The 18,328-nt window shown below is 47.8% G+C and overlaps 1 protein-coding gene across 1 annotated transcript in view; it reads left to right on the top strand.

Moving 5' to 3' along the window:
- LOC103184260 (multiple epidermal growth factor-like domains protein 6) overlaps positions 1-18,328 on the top strand; it is an 85,746-nt gene that overhangs the window by 28,341 nt on the left and 39,077 nt on the right. Inside the window, 1 exon segment of the mRNA XM_042343495.1 lies at positions 16,187-16,306. Within this exon segment, the coding sequence (XP_042199429.1) occupies positions 16,187-16,306 (120 nt within the window).

Genomic DNA, 18,328 nt, shown 5'->3' with positions numbered 1-18,328 from the left:
TTGGATTTCACTTAACTACTCGGGTTCGGCCTGGGATTGGGGGAATTCAGTGGGGAAACCGTAAAAGCTTTCCCCAATTTGCAAGTAAAATCGCTCACTTTGCGGCTGTTTGCGGGACGTTGCTCCGAGGAAAATTGGTTCGCCTACAAAAATACACAGTCGCTACACTTCACAGTAAAATCCTGTGAAGCACTTTGTGGTGTCTCGACGATGCGATAAGGCACTGCATCAAATGCAGGGATTATCACGCTTCCAAATATGCGTTCGCCTGGAAAGGTCTGCTGTGGAGAGCCTTGGCTCTCTAACCTGGCGGTACAGCGGAGACAACCTCTAGATGCTGTACAGTGCATTGCTGGCTGACCTGCTGCTTGTCTGACTTGCCATTGTCACTAAGTGATGAGAGAATAACAAGTTAGGGAGTAATAACTGTGTTCTTTCTCTCTCTCTTCCACGCCCCCCACTACCCCCGCCACCCTCAATCACTCCGAGTCACTCTCCTGAGTAAATATTGCAACAGTGACCTAACCTCGGTCTGGTCTATATCTCTGTCAGGGCCAGTTTGTGCCCACGGTGCTCTCTGGGCTGCTGTGTTGTTTCAGAAAACGTAGCCCTGGGGAGTTTCTGGTACCTGTGAACTTGTCGCCATAAACTAAAACAAAAGTTCAAAGCCGGCAGTAAAATTCCTGTTGTCCTCTCGTCGTGTCGAACATTGAGATTCTCATTTCAGATGATCTTTCGAAACAGAAAACATGTGTGAATCGGGAAAAAAAAATGTCTGGAATGTAAGAGCAGGAGTAGACCATTCAGTCCATTACAGATCATTTGCTCTCTTCTCTTTTGCCCACAAAACACACAGTCACTACACTTTACAGTGTATCCTGTGAAGTGCTTTGAGACGTCTCGAAGACCTGATAAGGCCCTATATAAAACGCAAAGGGTTATTATTTAAGATTAGTATTATTATCCTTGTATTCCCGAATCTGCCTTCTTTCTCAATCCCTTAATACCGTTATTCTTCAATAACATATCTATCTTTCTCTCTATCTCTCTCTCCGTGTCCGATCATTACTTGCTGGTCAGTCCAAAAATGAGAGAGCATAAGTATATGTGCTCTGGAACATCACTCTGCGTGAGGGGCGCTGTATAAATGCAAGTCGTTGTACTTGTAAGATAGCCAGTAGCGGATCTAAGAGGGAGTTTAGGAGGAACATCTTCATGCGGAGGTTGGTGGGAATGTGGAGCTTACTGCTGGCAGCTGTGGTCGTATCAAAAAGCACCAAACGAGGGAGAAGGGAATATGAGAGAGGGGAATAGGAGGGGTGGAGGCTTGTGTCGCGTATAAACACTGGCATGGACTGGTTGAGCTGAATTGTCTTTTTCGATGCCATGTCACTCTGTTAATTCATTGTAATTATTTTTTATCTGCATCTTTCTGGGGCTGTGCCTTTCATATTCTCCCAGCCTCGTTTGTAACCAGTTTTGCTGTAATGTGGAGATTATTCCCTGCTTTGCTCGGAATCCAGAGGGAAGAGTAATTCCCTATTTACCTTGTTAATTCGCTTTATTATTTTAAAGATCCCAATCAGATGACCCGCTTCACCTCCTCCTCAGCTCTAGGGAATTACTCAAATTTACTCAGTCTCTCGCCTAAGCTAATGGGTGGTGTGTCGCTGTTCTCTCCTCCAAGCTGTGCCGACAAAGTCAGCTTAACTTCTGCATAATATAAGGCTCCAGGCAGCCTTAATTCAGTCACCCTGTTCTGCTTTTTATTTTTTTTAATCAGGAATGATGTGAGATTATTTGACCTTTTGACAGTCTCAAGATCGAGGATTTCAGAAGTACATTCGTATTGCTTTTTACAGTTCAGTCCTTCCTTCTTATAACACACATGAATCCTGGGAATGCTTATAATAATAATAATATTTAAGCCGTGCTAATAATAATTATTATTATTGTTTAAATTGCTTTCAACACTGAGGTTTGCCTGAAGAACTCTGTAACTACAGCTCACGCAATATCACTAACCACGGTCTGATCTTATCTCAGTCTTATTTGCTTCTCCATTGCACAGTGATGACCAATAATAATAATTGGATTTGATACAGTGTCTTTCATGACATGAGGATGTCTCAAAGCACTTCACAGGATTTACAGTAAAGTGCAGTCAGTGTCTAGTTTGTAAGTGAATGATTTGCACGCAGTAAAATCCCTCAAACAGCCGTGAAGTGAATGATCGATTTAATGCAGGGGAGGGGGGGGGGGTGGGGGTCGCAGAGGGATTGTTGGCCAGGACACTGGGAGAGAGAGACTCCGTTCTCTTTTTCGCCAATAGCGTCTCGGGAACATGAATTGCTCCCAAACTGCAAATTGGTTTCAGTCGTCTTTTTTTTTTAAGAAGTGGGAGAAGGAATAAAACACTTAACTTCAAAACAACCACGCTACGTTCTTTCCACGTCTGTAATTATTGTCTTCGAGTAATAAGATCCCAACATCGGAATGAAATCCTTGAGTAAGAAACTTGCTGTGTGAGAGAGTCTCGCTCTTTTCCATTGAAGTAATCATTCAGTACTGATCCGAGATTATTTCCTTATCTCGGGATCACTTTCTTGCCAACACACACTATGATTAAACCTTTGGTTTGCCTCTTGCTGTGCGGATCGAAAATGCTGTTTAGTTGTACCGTATGTCGTGTTTAGTGGTGGGGGAGGGTGTGTGTGTGTGTGTGTGTGTGTGGAGCACATTAAACGTTGGAGGCTTGAAAAATATATCTTGTGGTCTTAAGGTTATCGACTCCAGCCTCCCACTCCCACCCCAACCTCGGCCATCCAGCCCCCTACACCACCATGTCCAGGTCTCAGCCAAAGACCCCAACCACCCAGCCCCCCCATTCCCTCCCCTACACGCACCCTCTCCTACACATACACATCCTCCCTTATACACGCCTCCTCCCCCCCCTCCCTCGTCCAGTCATGCCCAAACCTCCGTCTCAGCCACTTCCGCCCTCCCCCTCCCAGCCATGTCCAGGACACCCAGCCCCAATGACATTCCGCTCCAGTGTCACTCTGGGTTCATTTCGTAACGTTATTGTTGCCAACCGTAGAGTAGACAAGAGGATAAAGGCAGAGCCAGGAGTCCGGCGACATCCGGCTGGGAGTCGGGGCCAGTGTTGTTGTAGACACCGAGGAGATGAATGGGTGAGTCTTTGCTGTGATTATCCTCACAGCGAGCTCAGCCGGACTCCCAGGGTCAGAGGCACTTGCTGAGCTGGTCGTTTCCTGATTGTCATTCACTCCAGCGATCATCCGAACAAAACGCACGAGCCTCGATCCTCAACCTGACCCTTAGTGACCTCAGCAAGAGAGGAGAGAGAGAGAGATGGAGAGATAGGGAGAGCAAAGGGGAGGGTTAGACAGAGTGAATAGCAGAGAGAGAGCGAGAGAGAGAGGGAGGTAGGGAGAGTGAGGGTGAGGGAGATGTGGATAACGAGCAAAGCGAGGGGGAGAGGGATAGGGAGAGTTAGGTCAATTGGCGAAAGAAAGGGAGGGATAGAGTGAGTGTGAGCGAGTGATGGGGAAAGATTGGGATAGGGTGTGTGAGGGCGGGATGGAGGGATTGAGAAAGAGAGAGACAGAGACAAAGAGCATTAAAACAAATCATTAATCTCCTTATTCATCAACTGGACTCTTGTGGAAATTAACATCGCAAGAATTGTAGCCGTTGTTGAGTTCAGCCAAAATCAGCACAGAAACGGGGATTCGAACCTGGGACCTCGTGCAGCTGAGCTGCTCCCTGGATCCGCTCACTGTAACTGTGTTGGGACCTGTTGATTTAACTAGCAGAGGGTTCGTAAGAGACCAGAGTGAGCCAAGGATCTGGTAACTGGTGGGTTTTCACATCAGAACAGACGAGCGAAGCTGGGCTGTTGACCTGGGCCCCAAAGAGTTGCAGATGAGATCTGCCGAGTTGTGACTGACGCTGAGGAAACGCTGACATCATCCCGAGCGCAGCTGCCTCACACGGTCACTCGAGGCCAATTCAACCCAAGGAATCTCACTCAGGGAACACAAATCGGAAACGGATTCTCACCTGTTGTGCTTCTACACTGGATTCCTTAAATGAGTCAGTCTTCTCGGCTTCGATTCCCATAGGCGGGTTTCCTTACTCCATACACACACACACACACTAGCAGTAAGTAGGGACCCAGTTGTTAGTCGAATGGCGGATGTTTTCCGGGGGTAATAATACCTCCGCACCCCCAAATAAATTGGGTCACTCAATCCACGTCTGTTTGTGGGGACGCTGCTGGGCGCAACTGGCTGCCGCGTTTCGCCCACAAAATACACACTAACTCCACTTGACAGTGTATCCTGTGAAATATCTTTGAGACGTCTCAAAGACACGACAAGGCCCTCTATCAAATGAAAGGGTTATTATCATTATTAATCTGGTTGTCGGCTGGAAGAGAGCGAGAGAGAAACTCTCTTCTCTTTTCCAATAGCGTCGTAGGATCCTTGGCGTCCACCTGAACAGAGGAACGTTGTGTGTCTGGTGATGGCTCTCAGCCAAAGAAAAAGCCATTTAGTTTGGAAGTTTGGAAGTTGCGTAACCGATGGGAAATGATGGGTAGGAAATGGGAGCGGAGCTAAGTGAAGCGTTTAAGCCTTTCAGGGCAGGCAGTGCTGCTGAAGCCGCCACTAACAGTACGGTCCAAGAATTTGCTCAGTTGAGAACCCGCAGGATAGGGAGAGTGGGGGGGGGGGGGGAGGGAACGAGGAAAGGGAGGGATAGAGTGAGTGCGAGTGATTGATGGGGAGAGAGCGCGGGAGAGGGTGTGTGAGGGGTCTGAACCATAGGGACGCATAGGGACTCCTTTCCGGAGTTCCCTACGGATGAAATTGACTAGAATCCTGGATTTCCGAAATTGATTAAAAAAAAACGAGATGGGGTTGGGGGGGGGGGAGGGGGGAGAAATAAGCATCGTTTGGTGAGAGGAACGAATTTAAAACTTTTAATACACTCAATTTTACAGTTCAGTGCCAAATTAATTTGTTTACTGCAAGAGGAAGCCAAGTTGTTATTAATACTTAATCTAATAGCAGCACTAGAAAAACAAATGGTCATCGTGGTGGGTCTGTCTTGGGACCTGTCTGTCTGTTTCTGTGTCTTTTTCTGTCTGTCTGTCTGTCAGAGTTCCCAGTCAGGAGTGATGTGGGCAGTGGAGTTGTTGCCGAACTGTTGTCCTGTATGTCCAGGCGCTCAATTTCCGACATTCGGAATATTTGGGATGTTGGAGTAATCCGTGAGTAGACATTTTGAGGCTTACTGCTCCTGTCTTTACAATCACACTCTTTTGCTTTCTCTGTCACCTTGGCTCAGAGGGGTGCGTGGGGGTGGGTGGGTGGGTTGGTGGGTGGGGAGGGGATCAGAGGTTTGTGGGTTACAAACCTACATTGGAACTCGAGCTCAGGGTCCAAGCTGACATTCCAGCACAGTGCTGAGGGAGGGGCGGGGGGGGGGGGGAGGAACAAATCAGATTTGTTGGAGATTCCAGCTTTCAGGCAAGATGCTAAACCCAGCTCGCATCATGTGGGTGTTTAAGATTCCCCGCGACACTATTGGAAAGAGAAGCGAAAATACCATCCACGACAGATTTCAGTGCTCAGTTACATTTCAGTTACACGCTCGAGAATGTTTGACGCGATTGGTGAAGACTCTTCAGCCTGTGATGGGCCATTCTGAGTCAGTCAGAGTCAATCTCCCTCGTTCCTTTAACGTAAATATTTACACCCAAGTCTTGCCATGGCCCGGAGCCAAGGGACAGGAATTCCGAAGCACAGAGTCATGCCTACCCTACCTCGAGTCACAGCCCGGGCAGTCAGACTTGAGAGGAAACAGAGGTGATAGCTTTGAGATCATGTTCATCTGTGCGGTGTCCGCCTAACTCGGCCTCAATGCATTCAAGGATTTTGGAGAAGGGGATGTGAAAGTTTTAGGAGGAAGCGGTGTAGCAAGCTGAGACTGTGTGAGATGGCGATAGACTGGACTGGGAGTGTGTGGGGGTGAGGGGTCCCTCGGTCAGGGAATTAGCTCAGACCCGAGGGACTGATTGGCCTCTTCCTGTGCTGTTTCAATAACAATAATAATAGTAATAATGCTTGCTTTTGATATAGCGCCTTATCGTGTCATTGATACGTCTCAAAGCGCTTCACAGACTATATTGCAAAGTGAATCGACAGTGACCAAATTATTATTTTTAATGATATCCTGTGCTTCACGCTTCAAAGCCAGCAGCCATGATGCGGTGCTAAATCTGAGCGGGGTGGGGGGGGGAGGGTTTGGGGTTTGACGCATCGTTAACGTTCAGTGTCTATTAACCAGCGTGAGAAAAAGGATAAGAGAGCTGGGGGTGGGGGGGCAGAGAGGAAACAGGAGGCAGGTGCAGGATGGATCCACCCCTATGATCGGCTCCCAAAATGTTTCCCCTTCCTTAATCAAGTTCGAAGATGTCTCGCTTGCTCCTCGGGGATTTAAGCCTGTGTTCGCAGCCCGTGTGACCATTTGGTCACGGTGTAGTAAGTTCACATTGGGTGGACTGAGAAAGAAAACCCAGAACAATAGTTTAGGATACACCAGGACATTAGTTGTGCGCAAATTGGCTGCAACTTTTGGCCACAAACTACGCACCACTTTAAGTATATCCCGTGACGTACTTCGAGACGTCTCCACGAGGTGATAACGCGCTGGATCAAATCTGCAGGTTCTTTCCGCTTGCTCCCAATTCTAATTCTGTTATCCGATCTGATTTATAATATAATCGTCGTGTTTGATATCGAGCCTTTCATTGTCGGGAGGACGTCTCAAAGCGTTCGCAAAAATTTAGTGTGCGGTGATTTCTGTGCAGACACACGTGGCAGCCGATCTGCGTCACGTCCCATAAACAGCCATCGGCCTCAGTTGACCGGTTGCGTGGGGTGGGGTGTCTGTCTGGTTGGGAGAGGGAAGGGGAGGGGGAGGGTTGGAAAGGCGAGATGTACGAACGTCAAGCCTTTAGTAACGTGATGTAAACAAAAGCAGCCCCAAAGTCATAACATACCAGGAGTGAGATGGACCTTCTCTGTTCGCTGCTCCAGCCAGCGAGCGAGCAAGCGAGTGAGCGAATGATGGATATAGGCAGCTGTGCTCGAAGCCTCCCTGCTCAGCTCAGCATATTTTCAACAAAAAAAACCCCGAACAGGATCAACAAAAAAATCGAGGCCGGGGGAACGAAGCTTTGGTGAAACACAGGAAGCTCTTGAAAGGAGCTGCTCTATCGAATTCTTGTCTGTAGGTATTTGGGGTCGTGCCCTTCTGCTTTGGGAAATGTGGCTCCATGTCGGAGAGTGTTACTGTATATTTTGGCTTTTCAAGAAATTCTTCCTTCTCTGCATTGGACGTCTCCAAACCTTTCAGATAAAATCCAAGTGCTAAGACACATTCCTGTGAAGTGAGGTGCCCACTGGCTGGTCAGTCAGTCGCATATATTTTAGGAGAATTTCGCACCCTTCATGTCCGGGGGAACGTCTCAAAATGCCGTGCAGGATATTCTGCAAAGTGTAGTGACTGTGTGTTTTGTAGCCGAGCAAAGATTTGTGCACGGCACACAAAGTGCCGCAAATATCCATGAAACGAATGGGCAATTTTTATTTGGCCGGGATACGGGGAGAGAGAATTTTTCTTCCCTACTTCAGTAGGGATCTTTAACGTGCGCCTAAACGGAGCACGCAGGGAGAGCTCGGTTTAACAGCTCATCCGAAGGACGGCGCCCTCAACATTGCAGCGCTCTCCCCCCACCCCCACCCCCCAGTGCTGCACTGGAGCGTCAGCCTGGACTGTGAGCTCAAAGTCCCTGGCGTGGAGCCCCGAACCCAAAACTTTCTCTCTAGAGGTGAGAGCACGAACGACAGAGCCAGGCTGAGCCACAAAGTCAGTCTCCGAGTCCCTTATTTCTCCCTGTCTTCTTTCCTATCGTCCACTGAAGTCTTATGACGCCTGGGGATAAGGATTGAGAGGCACGTGTGGGACCGAGCATCCTGGTACGAACCTGTCATTGTCTTAACAGCGGGGTGAGTCCGGGACACGAGCTCTCACTTCCTCACATGAAAGGCCGGCACTGGGGTCAGTGGGAATCCCAGCGGAGAGGAGCCTGTGTTATCTTTGGCCTCCGTGTTTGTTTGTCATCGTGTTTCCATCCGCCCGAGAGATAAGAGCTGGCCTTTGTGCTGCCTGTTGGGTGTCATCGGTGGCGAGGGCCCTTCGGGAAGGTGGAGACGTGAGATGCAGACACCGTGACTGCGTCCGAGTGGAGCAATTCCTCAGATAGTAGGAATACCCACTCCTAATTCTGTCCTCGCAGTTATAGTGGGGGGAATAATCCTTATGTATCTCACAGCACAATGCGGAAAATATCTCAAAGCGCTTCGCAGTAATTAATGTTCAGTGTAGTGACTATTCGTAGGCTGCATCTGGTTTGCACCCAGCGATGCCCCACCAGAGGATGAACACCAAGACATCACATCGTTGAGATGTCTCAAAACGTTTCCCAGGATATACTGTATGTAAAGTGGATCGACTGTGTATTTTGTGGGCAGAACGCAACAGCCTATTGTGCACAGCAGTGTCCCACCTCAGCCATGGATTGAATGAGCAAATTATTACTATGATTAGAATTTTTGAAGGAATTATTACCTTCGGGAAGCAAACAACCGGGTTTCTACTTACTGCTAGGTAAACAGAGGCATGTGGGAGTAAGGAAACTCGCCTGAGGTTACGCCTTGCCCGGGAATCGAACCTGGGTCCTCTTGCTTGCGAGATACGGGGAGAGGGAATAGTATTTATGTGAAGATAGTATTTATGTGACAAGTCAAACTCCGAGCAGACTTGTGGCAAACGTGCGCGGTTACAAGAGTTCCTGACCTTATTAGCACAGAGTTCGAGGGTCAGACAGGTTGATGAATGAAACTGACGTATAGTTTTGTTCAGTGAAGTGGGGGTGGAGGGAGGCATTCAGAGGCCGGTCAGAGATTTGCTGAGGACAAGTGGAAAGTGTTTATCAGTCAGTAGGTTCATGCCAGCTGTTGGGTTTATGAGTTAATTGGACGAGATAAGGAAATGTTTCGGTTGAGAACTTTCAGAGGTCAGGAATGATTTTGGTGAGTTGACAGGACAAAAATTGCCGCAAATCCCAACTCCAGTTCCCCTCACGACCTCCCTCTCCTCCTCCTGACTCTTCGGAATGTTAATCTTAGGGAATTGTCTCTCCCCCAACCCAGCGCTGGTCAATGTTTCACCTTTTGCTGTTTGCATCGTCCGTCCCAAGATTAATTGAGCCTGAAATATATTAAGCGTCTTCCAGCATGAAAGAGGAAGCCGCGCTTTGAGGATTAAACTCTTGCAAAAAAAAATCCCCCGTTCCATATTTAATCAACAAAGGACATGTGGTTTGGCTGGTGTTCGGGAGGGGAGTGAGGATGGCTGGATAGATTTCGTAGAATTTTACAGCACAGAAGGAGCCATCGTGCCTGGTGCTGGCTATCTAAAAGAGTAGAACAGCAGTTGTCCACACACGGTTTATTCCGCATGCCACTTATCCATATGTTCTTTAATCCGCACTGGCTTGCGACTTGAGCCTGTGTGAGGTTCTGAGGCACACTCTCTCCATCACTCGGAGCGAGACAAAGAAAGACTCAGAAAGGGAGCGAGACAGAGAAAGAGGCTCAGAGCAAGAGAGACTCGGAAAGACTAAAGTGGCAGAAAGAGATAAGGGGTGACCCAGTGTCATTATAAAGACCGTATCATTTCTAATCTTAAACTGTCTTCATCCCACTGCTCATTAGTCTGTCTAGATATGATCACTGCTGATCTCTGACTCCTATCGAAATACTCACGACTGATTTCACATGGTATGGAGTTGCTCATTGCTAATTGTAGACTATAAAAGATGCTTATAGATTTTCCCTTTCAAATATTTGTCCAATTCCCTTTAATAAGCTGTTACGGATTGCATTTTGATCTGCATTTGTGTTGCAGCTTTCCACGCCCTATGTATCAAGAAGGTCTCTAACCTCTCCCTTGGTTTACTTTGGTGATCATTTGAAATCAGGGTTGAGCAATGATCTAGTGCCGTCTGGGGTGGGGAGTGAGACATCTGAGATGTCCATGTTAAGATGGTGCCATCTACTCACCGAAGGTCTTCTGTAATTGACGGACGCCCAGTTCCTGATACCAACGTTACCCTTTGACCCCCGAAATCAAGCATGGGTGAAGCCCGTGATATGTTTGCTGGGCGACCCATTCTTGTTTTCTGCGGTGGTTGGTTGAAACGCCTGCCAATTGGGCTGAGCTGCATCTTTCCGAAGAAATGAATGGAAATCGCCTCCTGAATCATAGAGTCATAGAATTATACAGCACAGAAGGAGGCCATTCGGCCCGTCCTGCTGGTGCTGGCTCTTGAAAGAGCTGTCCGAATTAATCCCGCTCCCCAAACATTCTCTCTCCCCACAGCCTTGCAGATTTGTCCTCCCCAAACATCTATCCACTTCTCCCTTGAAAGTTGTTATCCAATCTACTTCCAATACAATTTCCATCGAATACAACACCTTTTGCAACGGGAGGACATCTCACATTGATGGCTGGTCACCCGTCTCAGCAGCCAACAATAAATTCTGTGAAACTTTTCGAAACATCTCACAATCCTGACATATCAAGTTAATTCATATGGCAATATATCCTGCGCAGCACTTTGAGATGTCTCGACAATGTGATAAGGTGCTGTATCAAATACAAATGATTGTTATACTATCATCCTTCTTTTCTAAAGTTATTACAATTACAGTTTTAAGAAACTGCAGAAAAACTTTGAAAAATCATATTTTTTCCCCCCCTCTCTCTCTCTCTCTCTCTCTCTCTTGCTTTCTCTCGCTCCGCTGAGAGCCTAGAACGACTATTTTTTTCTTCTTCTTCTCTGGAACCCGCTCGGAGCAGAAATTCTATCTGATAGATTTATTTAACATGGCAAACGCTGGAAAATGTGATTCGGTTTGAATTAAGGCAGGGTTGTGTTGAGCTGGTGGAAATTGGCCAGTGTGCGGAGATTCTGTAGCACACAGGGATTCTATTTAATTTGAAACAGCCCCCGGCCGCACTCTGTGCTGCCATTGTTTGAACGAAACTTCTGCAGATACCGAGCACCTCTTACAACCCAATGCTGAAACAGAAATGGAATCAGTGGCATTAACAACAACAAGAAAAATCCTTGTATTTGATACAACGCCTATCGCGTCAGGGAGGACGTAAATCACAGGATTTACTGTAAAGTGTAAAACGAGTGTGTGTGTGTGTGTGTGTTGGTTGGCACTTTGCGCATTCAAAGCCTCCAAAAATGTCCATGACGCTTTTGACCGAGCTTTAATAATAAACTGTAATCCTTGCATTCGATACAGAGTCTTATCGAGTCGTTGAGACGTCTCAAAGCGCTTCACAGAATATATTGTGAAGGGAATCGACTGTATATTTTATGGGCGAAACGTGGCAGCCAATTGTGCACAACAGTGCCCCGCAATCCTCGCAACAGCAAAGCTTGGAGCTATTGCAGTTTGACATAATGCCACAAGTCAGGGGCCCCTGGGCTGTTAATGAGACACAAAATCTCTTAATATGGTCTCGATCCTAAAGATCAGGACAATGAATGATTAAATATTGAAGATTAGCACCACATGTCTGAAAGTTTGCATGGGAGCTGGGGTCAGGTTTCAGGGTACAAATCCCTTTCTTTCGGGATTAAAGGCTTAATTCCTTGTAATGGAAACACTGCAATGGATTGCCCATCTTTGATCACGGGCCGGAAGATGATAAATTATGCGGAAGAATATAAACAGTGTTAGTCCAGCAGGACAAGAGGGGCGCGAGGCTGCAAAGGGACAAGTCACCGTCATGGAAACAGGAAACTAGGAGAGTCTGTTTTACCTTGCCGGCTGCCAAGATAATTGTATATTCTTGGACAAAGCGCAATACAATTTTTTTTTAAATGACAGCAGCTCACGCATGGAATGCCCAAACGATACACAGAAGATACGTGGAGTCCTGTGGTGTATTGGTTAGAGCGCTCTCCTTGCAAGTGAGAGGACCCAGGTTCGATTCCGGGCAGAGAATAAACCTTAGGCAAGTTTCCTCACTCCGCACGTCTCTGGTACCTAGCGGTACGCAGGAACCCGGTTGTTAGTTAGTTGATTGATGGATCGCTAATCCCTTTTAAAATATAATGTGGTTACTCAATCCACCACTGTTTGTGGGACACCTGCTGTGCGCAATTGGCTGTGGCGTTTTGCCAACAAAGTATACAGTCAATCCACTTAATAGTATATCCCGTGAAGCCCTTTGACACAACCTGGTGAGGCGCTATATCAAAAGCAAGGATTTATTATTAAGATAGAACGAGTCCTGCCATCGATCCAGACTCCTTGTAACACTGCCAGGTCCCAGTTTGGGATCTTTCCCACTTACAACAACAACAACAACAAGATTCCATTTATAGAGCACCTTTCACATCGGGAGGACGTCCCAAGGCACTGGGGCAGTCACATGAGGGCAGGCTACACCACCAAGTAGGTGAGTGGGGATTTCACCTCTTTCCTTCCTTCCTTTTGCCCCCCCACCACCACCCCTCCCTTCCCTTCCTCCACACAAGCCACGATCGACCGTTACACTGCTCTGACCGGGCCTGGTCGGTTCTGGCTGCTGGGAGGAGGCAATGCGGAGGAGAGCAACGAGGCCGACGTGAGAGGGATGAGCTGTAAGGAGATACCATGTATTTGTCCTCAATCGTACGGAGTCCTGAAATGTCAAATTGATAGGGTAGCAGTACCACCGAGTGCCTACTGGCGGCGCTGGTGAGCCTCGCTGTAAATTGTGTTGCTCAGCACCGCCCCCAACAGGCACTCAGCAGCACTACAACCGGGGGCATCCTTCACCTGTCTGGCAACTATCTCACTGCAGGTTGGGGCTGAAGATAGTGATTTGGGGCTGATTTCTCCCCCTCCTCCCCCCCCTCATACATCTTAACCTATAGGACATTACGAACGGTTGCAGTTCCCAACTGCTGTCCAGGTTGAGATCCGTTATATACCTGAATTGCACCTCGTGGGCAAAACGTTGGGCGAGTTTCCTTCTGTTTTACCTCGCAGTAAGTAAGGAACGAGCTCGGTTGTTAGTCGATGGTGGGGGTGGGGGGCATCGCTTTTCCGAGGGCAATAATTCCTTCAAAGAGAATATAATAATAATAATAATAAATCGTCGCTCGATCCGCGGCTGTTTGTGGGGACTCTGCTGTGCCCAATCGGCTGTCGCTTTTCGCCCACAAAATACGCAGTCGATTCACTTTGTAGTCTATCCCGTGAAGCGCCTTGAGACGTCTCGAAGACGTGATGAGGAGCTACATCAAATGCAAGGATTATTATTATTATTGATGGTGCTCTGGGTAAGGTTTGCTTGATGCTCAGAGCAGTCGTACGTACAGAGGTCCTCAAACTTCTCCAGTGAGTGAATTCTGGACCTGGCCACACACCTCTTGTGACCCCTAGTGGCCATTTGATCGCACGTTCAATCTCAGGAACTCTCAGGCTCTGTGCTGAATGAATGAGCAGCCAAGTTCAATAATAATAATAATAATAATAATAATAATCCTTGCATTTGATATGGAGCCTTATCGCGTTTTTGAGACGACTCAAAGCGCTTCACGGGATACAGTGTAAAGTGAACTGAGATACCATCCCTTGGAAGAGATGTTAAATAGACGTTAAGTCATCTGTGCCTTGTTCAAGGGGATGTTCAAGATCTTATGGCGATATTGGTAAAGAGAAGGGAGTTCCTCCCCTCCCAGTGACTTGCCCAGATTTTCACCCATCACCCTGAATCTGCCCCAAATAAATGTCTGGGGTTTGTCGATCTTTATTGCTGCTGTAATGTGGAGATCCCTCTCCACCCACAGCCCCCCCCACCCACACCCCCCCCCCCCCCCCCCACCAGACACATTCGCTGCTGAAGGAACTGCACTTCAAAGTAACTCATTGGACAAATAAGGCGTTGGATCAAGTGAGAAGCTGCAAATTCTTGCTGATATGGCAATGAGCGATTGACATTCACACGGAGCGGACTGGGTGGTGAAATTCATGCATGGGGGCGGGTGGGGGGGGGGGGTGTAGTCTTCAATAGCTGCAGTTTACCAGTAGGGGACAATGCACAATGTCAATGTAAGAAAACCAATAATCCCAAAGAAATGTTCGCTCTGTCTCAACATGGGTGGGGGGGGGCCTTCAGGCAGGTTGGCTCATTGGGTTGTGTAGATGCTTATCAGGCGGCCCGAGGGGTCATGTGTGAGTAGTTGAAAGACTGGGCTGAAACAATAGCAGTTCATTGTGCGCTCTGTGCGATGAGGTTATCATAGATCACATTTTACCCCCGTGGGTGTATGTCCTTGGACATGTCAGGCTGGCTTGGTTTGTAGCGTTCCTGCCTCCGGCTCAGAGAGTTAAACCTCAACATCGGGACTTACGATCACAATCCAGTTCTCTCTCCAGCTGTGGCTGCCGGGGAACGCTGTATTGTCAGAGGTGCCGTACTTCAAACGAGATGTTCAAACGATGTCCTGACTGCTTGTTCCTCGTGACACTGTTGGAAGAGAGATGGGAAGTTTCTCTCCCCCGGTGTCCCTGGCCAACAATTCCCCCAGACACATCGATCATTCACTTCAAGGCTGTTTGTGTGCAAATGTCTCGTTTCGCCTCCATAAAGCAGGCGCTACGCGTGACAGAATAACAGTCGGCAAGAGTAACAAGATGTCCTAATGCTGCATCGAATACAAAGATTATTATTTATTATTACTATGCTCACATAATAATAATAATGATGATGTATTTGCCACAATGGCCACACTATTTCCAGGCTGTATTCACGGATCTTTGCTCTGTGCTGTCATTGCTCGGGTGAGCGATGTGTAATGGAGTGGTGGCACTGACAGGCAGGAAGACTTATCGTCTGTGCTAATGACTGACAGATGTGCCCCTTCACTTCCCTTCGAAGCACATAGGCATTTCTCTTCCCCCCCCCACCACCACCACCACCCCCTTCCCCCCACCACCAACCCCTCAACCTCCATCTCAGCAGTAATTCATCCTCTTCACCAGGTATTTTGACAGTTTTACTGACCTCCCTCAACCCCTCCCCCCCACATCGTACTTCTCGGGCACTAAGACCCCCACAGTGTTTACCATTCAGACATGAATTTCCCCCCACCCACCTCCCCGCCCCTCCCCCTGGCCCTCACCCACACATGATTATTCTGACTCCATAGAAACCCAAATATATGAGTACAATATAAATATATGTATAACAATTAAATGAATCCTTGCCGTATCGCACTGTCATGACATCTCGAAGTGCTACAGATCCTCAGTCACTACACTGATATTAATTGCTATCAAGCTGGCAATAGTTTCTTTTTCTTTCTATATGCCTAAGGATTCATCTGCTGTGAGGTCTTGGCTTAATACACACACACACACACACTGGATTGCTTAGTAGTCAATGCAAACCAATGTCAGAGTGACACATACATTCCAACATTGCGACTGAAATATGCACAACCACAAAGTAATGGGATTCTGGTCCATCTCCGGCCAGATGGGCCTGGATGATCTTCTCTGATCCTCAGCATCCCCATCGACCTCCATCTAACATTCCGCAAGGTTGAGGAATTCCGGGAATCAAGCCTTTCTTTGCCGTTGCAGTACGGAAACAACAGCAACTTGCATTTATATAGTGCCCCTTGCAAAGGGTACACTCTCAGAGCGCTTGAAACATGCCGTTCAGACCCAGCTAGTCCTGGCGTAAGATCCATTGCCTTAAAACTTAACATGGTGTTGAATTTCGCAAAATCGTCTTAAATCCCGGTTTAATAACGTGGACTGATTGATGAAGTGCTACGAAAAGGCACCTTTTTTCTTTATAAAGGTTGCAAACCCTCAACTGTGCCAATCCCTTGGGGTATCGTCCCCACGTGAAAGGCGCTATGTAAATGCAATTTGTTGTTGTTGGTGGTGGTGATGGTTGTTGTGCGAGTTTCAGCTCTTTTTTCTTTGCTTCTCTTTCTTGGCAGATGTGAACGAGTGTGAGGAGAGCAATGGCGGGTGCCAGGGGATTTGCTGTAACACGATCGGCAGCTTCTACTGCAAGTGTCTGAGTGGTCAGAAGCTGAGTGCTGACGGGACTTGCAAAGGTAGGCAATGGGGGGGGGGCTGGTGGGGGTTGGGGTCGGGAAAAGATGGGGGAGAAGGGGGGAATGGTGGGGAAGGGGGATTGACGAGGTTTAACCAAAACATATATGAGAGACGGAATGGTGGGAGGCCTTAGAGCATGAATCTGACTAACAGAATCCCTGCCTGGCTTAGCTCCAGTGAAGAGCTAAGGGGGGAGCGCTGTTTTGTCAGAGGTGCCGTGGTTCGGATAAGAAGTTAAACTGAGACCCCCAATCTGTGCCCTGTTCAGGTAGACATTAAAGATCGTGTGGTGCGACTCAAAAAGAGAAGGGAGTTTCCGACAATCCCCCAGAAAAAATGGCTTATTATCTGACATTGCTGTACCCCCACAAAATACACAGTAAATTCACTTTACAATATATTGTGTGAAGCACTTTGAGACGGTTCGAAATTTTATTTTATTATTACACAAGATGAGCTGCCATGTTTGCCTAGAAAATCCGCAGTCACTACACTTGACATTAGTTACTTTGAGACCTTTTTTGTTAGAAGTACTATAACACCCAAATTTTCCTCTGTCTGATTAAGAGATCGGTCAAGAAATTTCGCAAATTAGTTTTCGATATAGGAAGACTGACTTGCACTTATATAGAGTATACATCTTTCACCAAAAATAAATGTAACTGTTTTTTATTATGGCTGCGTTATTGGGAATATGCCAATGTCTCAAATTGTATTATTAAAATCTGTTGTGAATACCCAAAGAGCAATCAACTTGCTGCTTATGTCCTGCTAATTACTTACAGTTCCTTGGACCTCACCCAATAATCTGGCTTCTGTTTAAAAAATAGTCTCCAAAAAATGCGTGTGTTCATGTGTGTGAGTGTGTGTGTGTGTGCGTGTGTGAGTGTGTGTGTGTGTGTGCGTGTCTGTGTGAGTGTATGTGTGCGTGTCTGTGTGAGTGTCTGTGGGTGACTGCGTGAGTGTGTGTGTCTGTGTGTGTGCGTCAGTGTGAGTATGTGTCTGTGTGTGTGCGTCAGTGTCTCTGTGAGTGTGTGTGTGTCTGCGTGTGTTGGGGTTGCAGCACTGAGCTGCCCCTCACTATTCTGCTTACGATGGTGACTCGGTGGGTGACCTGATGTGTTTGAGGTTTACTCTTTATTCGGAGGGGAGGTGGTGCGGAGTAACGGCTGCCGTACCATCGAGTTGCGTTCCTGGCCAGAAGCGAGTGGTCACAGTGGGATTTAACCGCCCGCTTCTGAAGGAAGGAGAGCGAGAGAGAAGAAGAGCGAGAGGCGAGCGAGGGAGTGCGAGAACGTTAGCGAGAGAAGGAGGAGACAGCATGAGGGAGAGAGTGAGAAGAAGACTAGGAGTCGCTTCAGAAACAGTCTTATTGTAACTTATTTCTTAACCGGTTTCTTAATTAAGAAATCCGAGCGGTGGGGGGGGGGGGAGACCCCCATTTTGGTAACCGGGGGAAGGGTGCTCCAACGTGGGGCCAAACCGCAGGGCGGAAGCAGTCAGACGGACCAGCCGGGATCCTGGATTTCCTGAGGACAGGAATTGAAACTCCCTCAATCCCTCCGCCTTGCCCTCCCCTTCCCCATCTTCAGGTCACTCCTGAATACCTTCCTCTTCGACCGTGCTTACGGTCACTCCCTCCCCCCCACTCCCCTCCGCCGGAGATGAAAGTGCAATTGGCTCGGGGTCAGGCTCCACCGCTGTCAAGCGCTTTGAGATGCTGCCCTGTGTGAGGGCACTATGTAAGAATAAGCAAACAGCAGTCTGTCTCAGGGCCCCCTATCCTCTATATAAGTGGAAGCAGAGAGCGGGGGGGGGGGGGCGGGGGGGAGGTAAGGTGATAAGGTGACCCCTTCCCGCCACCCACACACCAACCCCACACGTTACAACCCCCTTCCCCCCCTTAGAGAGGCTGCTGTGGGATTGAGTGAATAATCTTTGCTGATATATGGGAGCCCGGGGTCTGAATTGAATCTCATGCTGGTTCAATTACCAAAAGTAAAATGAGCCACTGGTCAGAA

The sequence above is a fragment of the Callorhinchus milii genome, unplaced genomic scaffold (genome assembly GCF_018977255.1).
Source record: "Callorhinchus milii isolate IMCB2004 unplaced genomic scaffold, IMCB_Cmil_1.0 Scaffold24, whole genome shotgun sequence".
NCBI classification, from domain to species: domain Eukaryota; kingdom Metazoa; phylum Chordata; class Chondrichthyes; order Chimaeriformes; family Callorhinchidae; genus Callorhinchus; species Callorhinchus milii.
The sequence above is the reverse complement of the archived record's forward strand: the minus strand, read 5'-3'. Positions and strand labels throughout refer to the sequence as shown.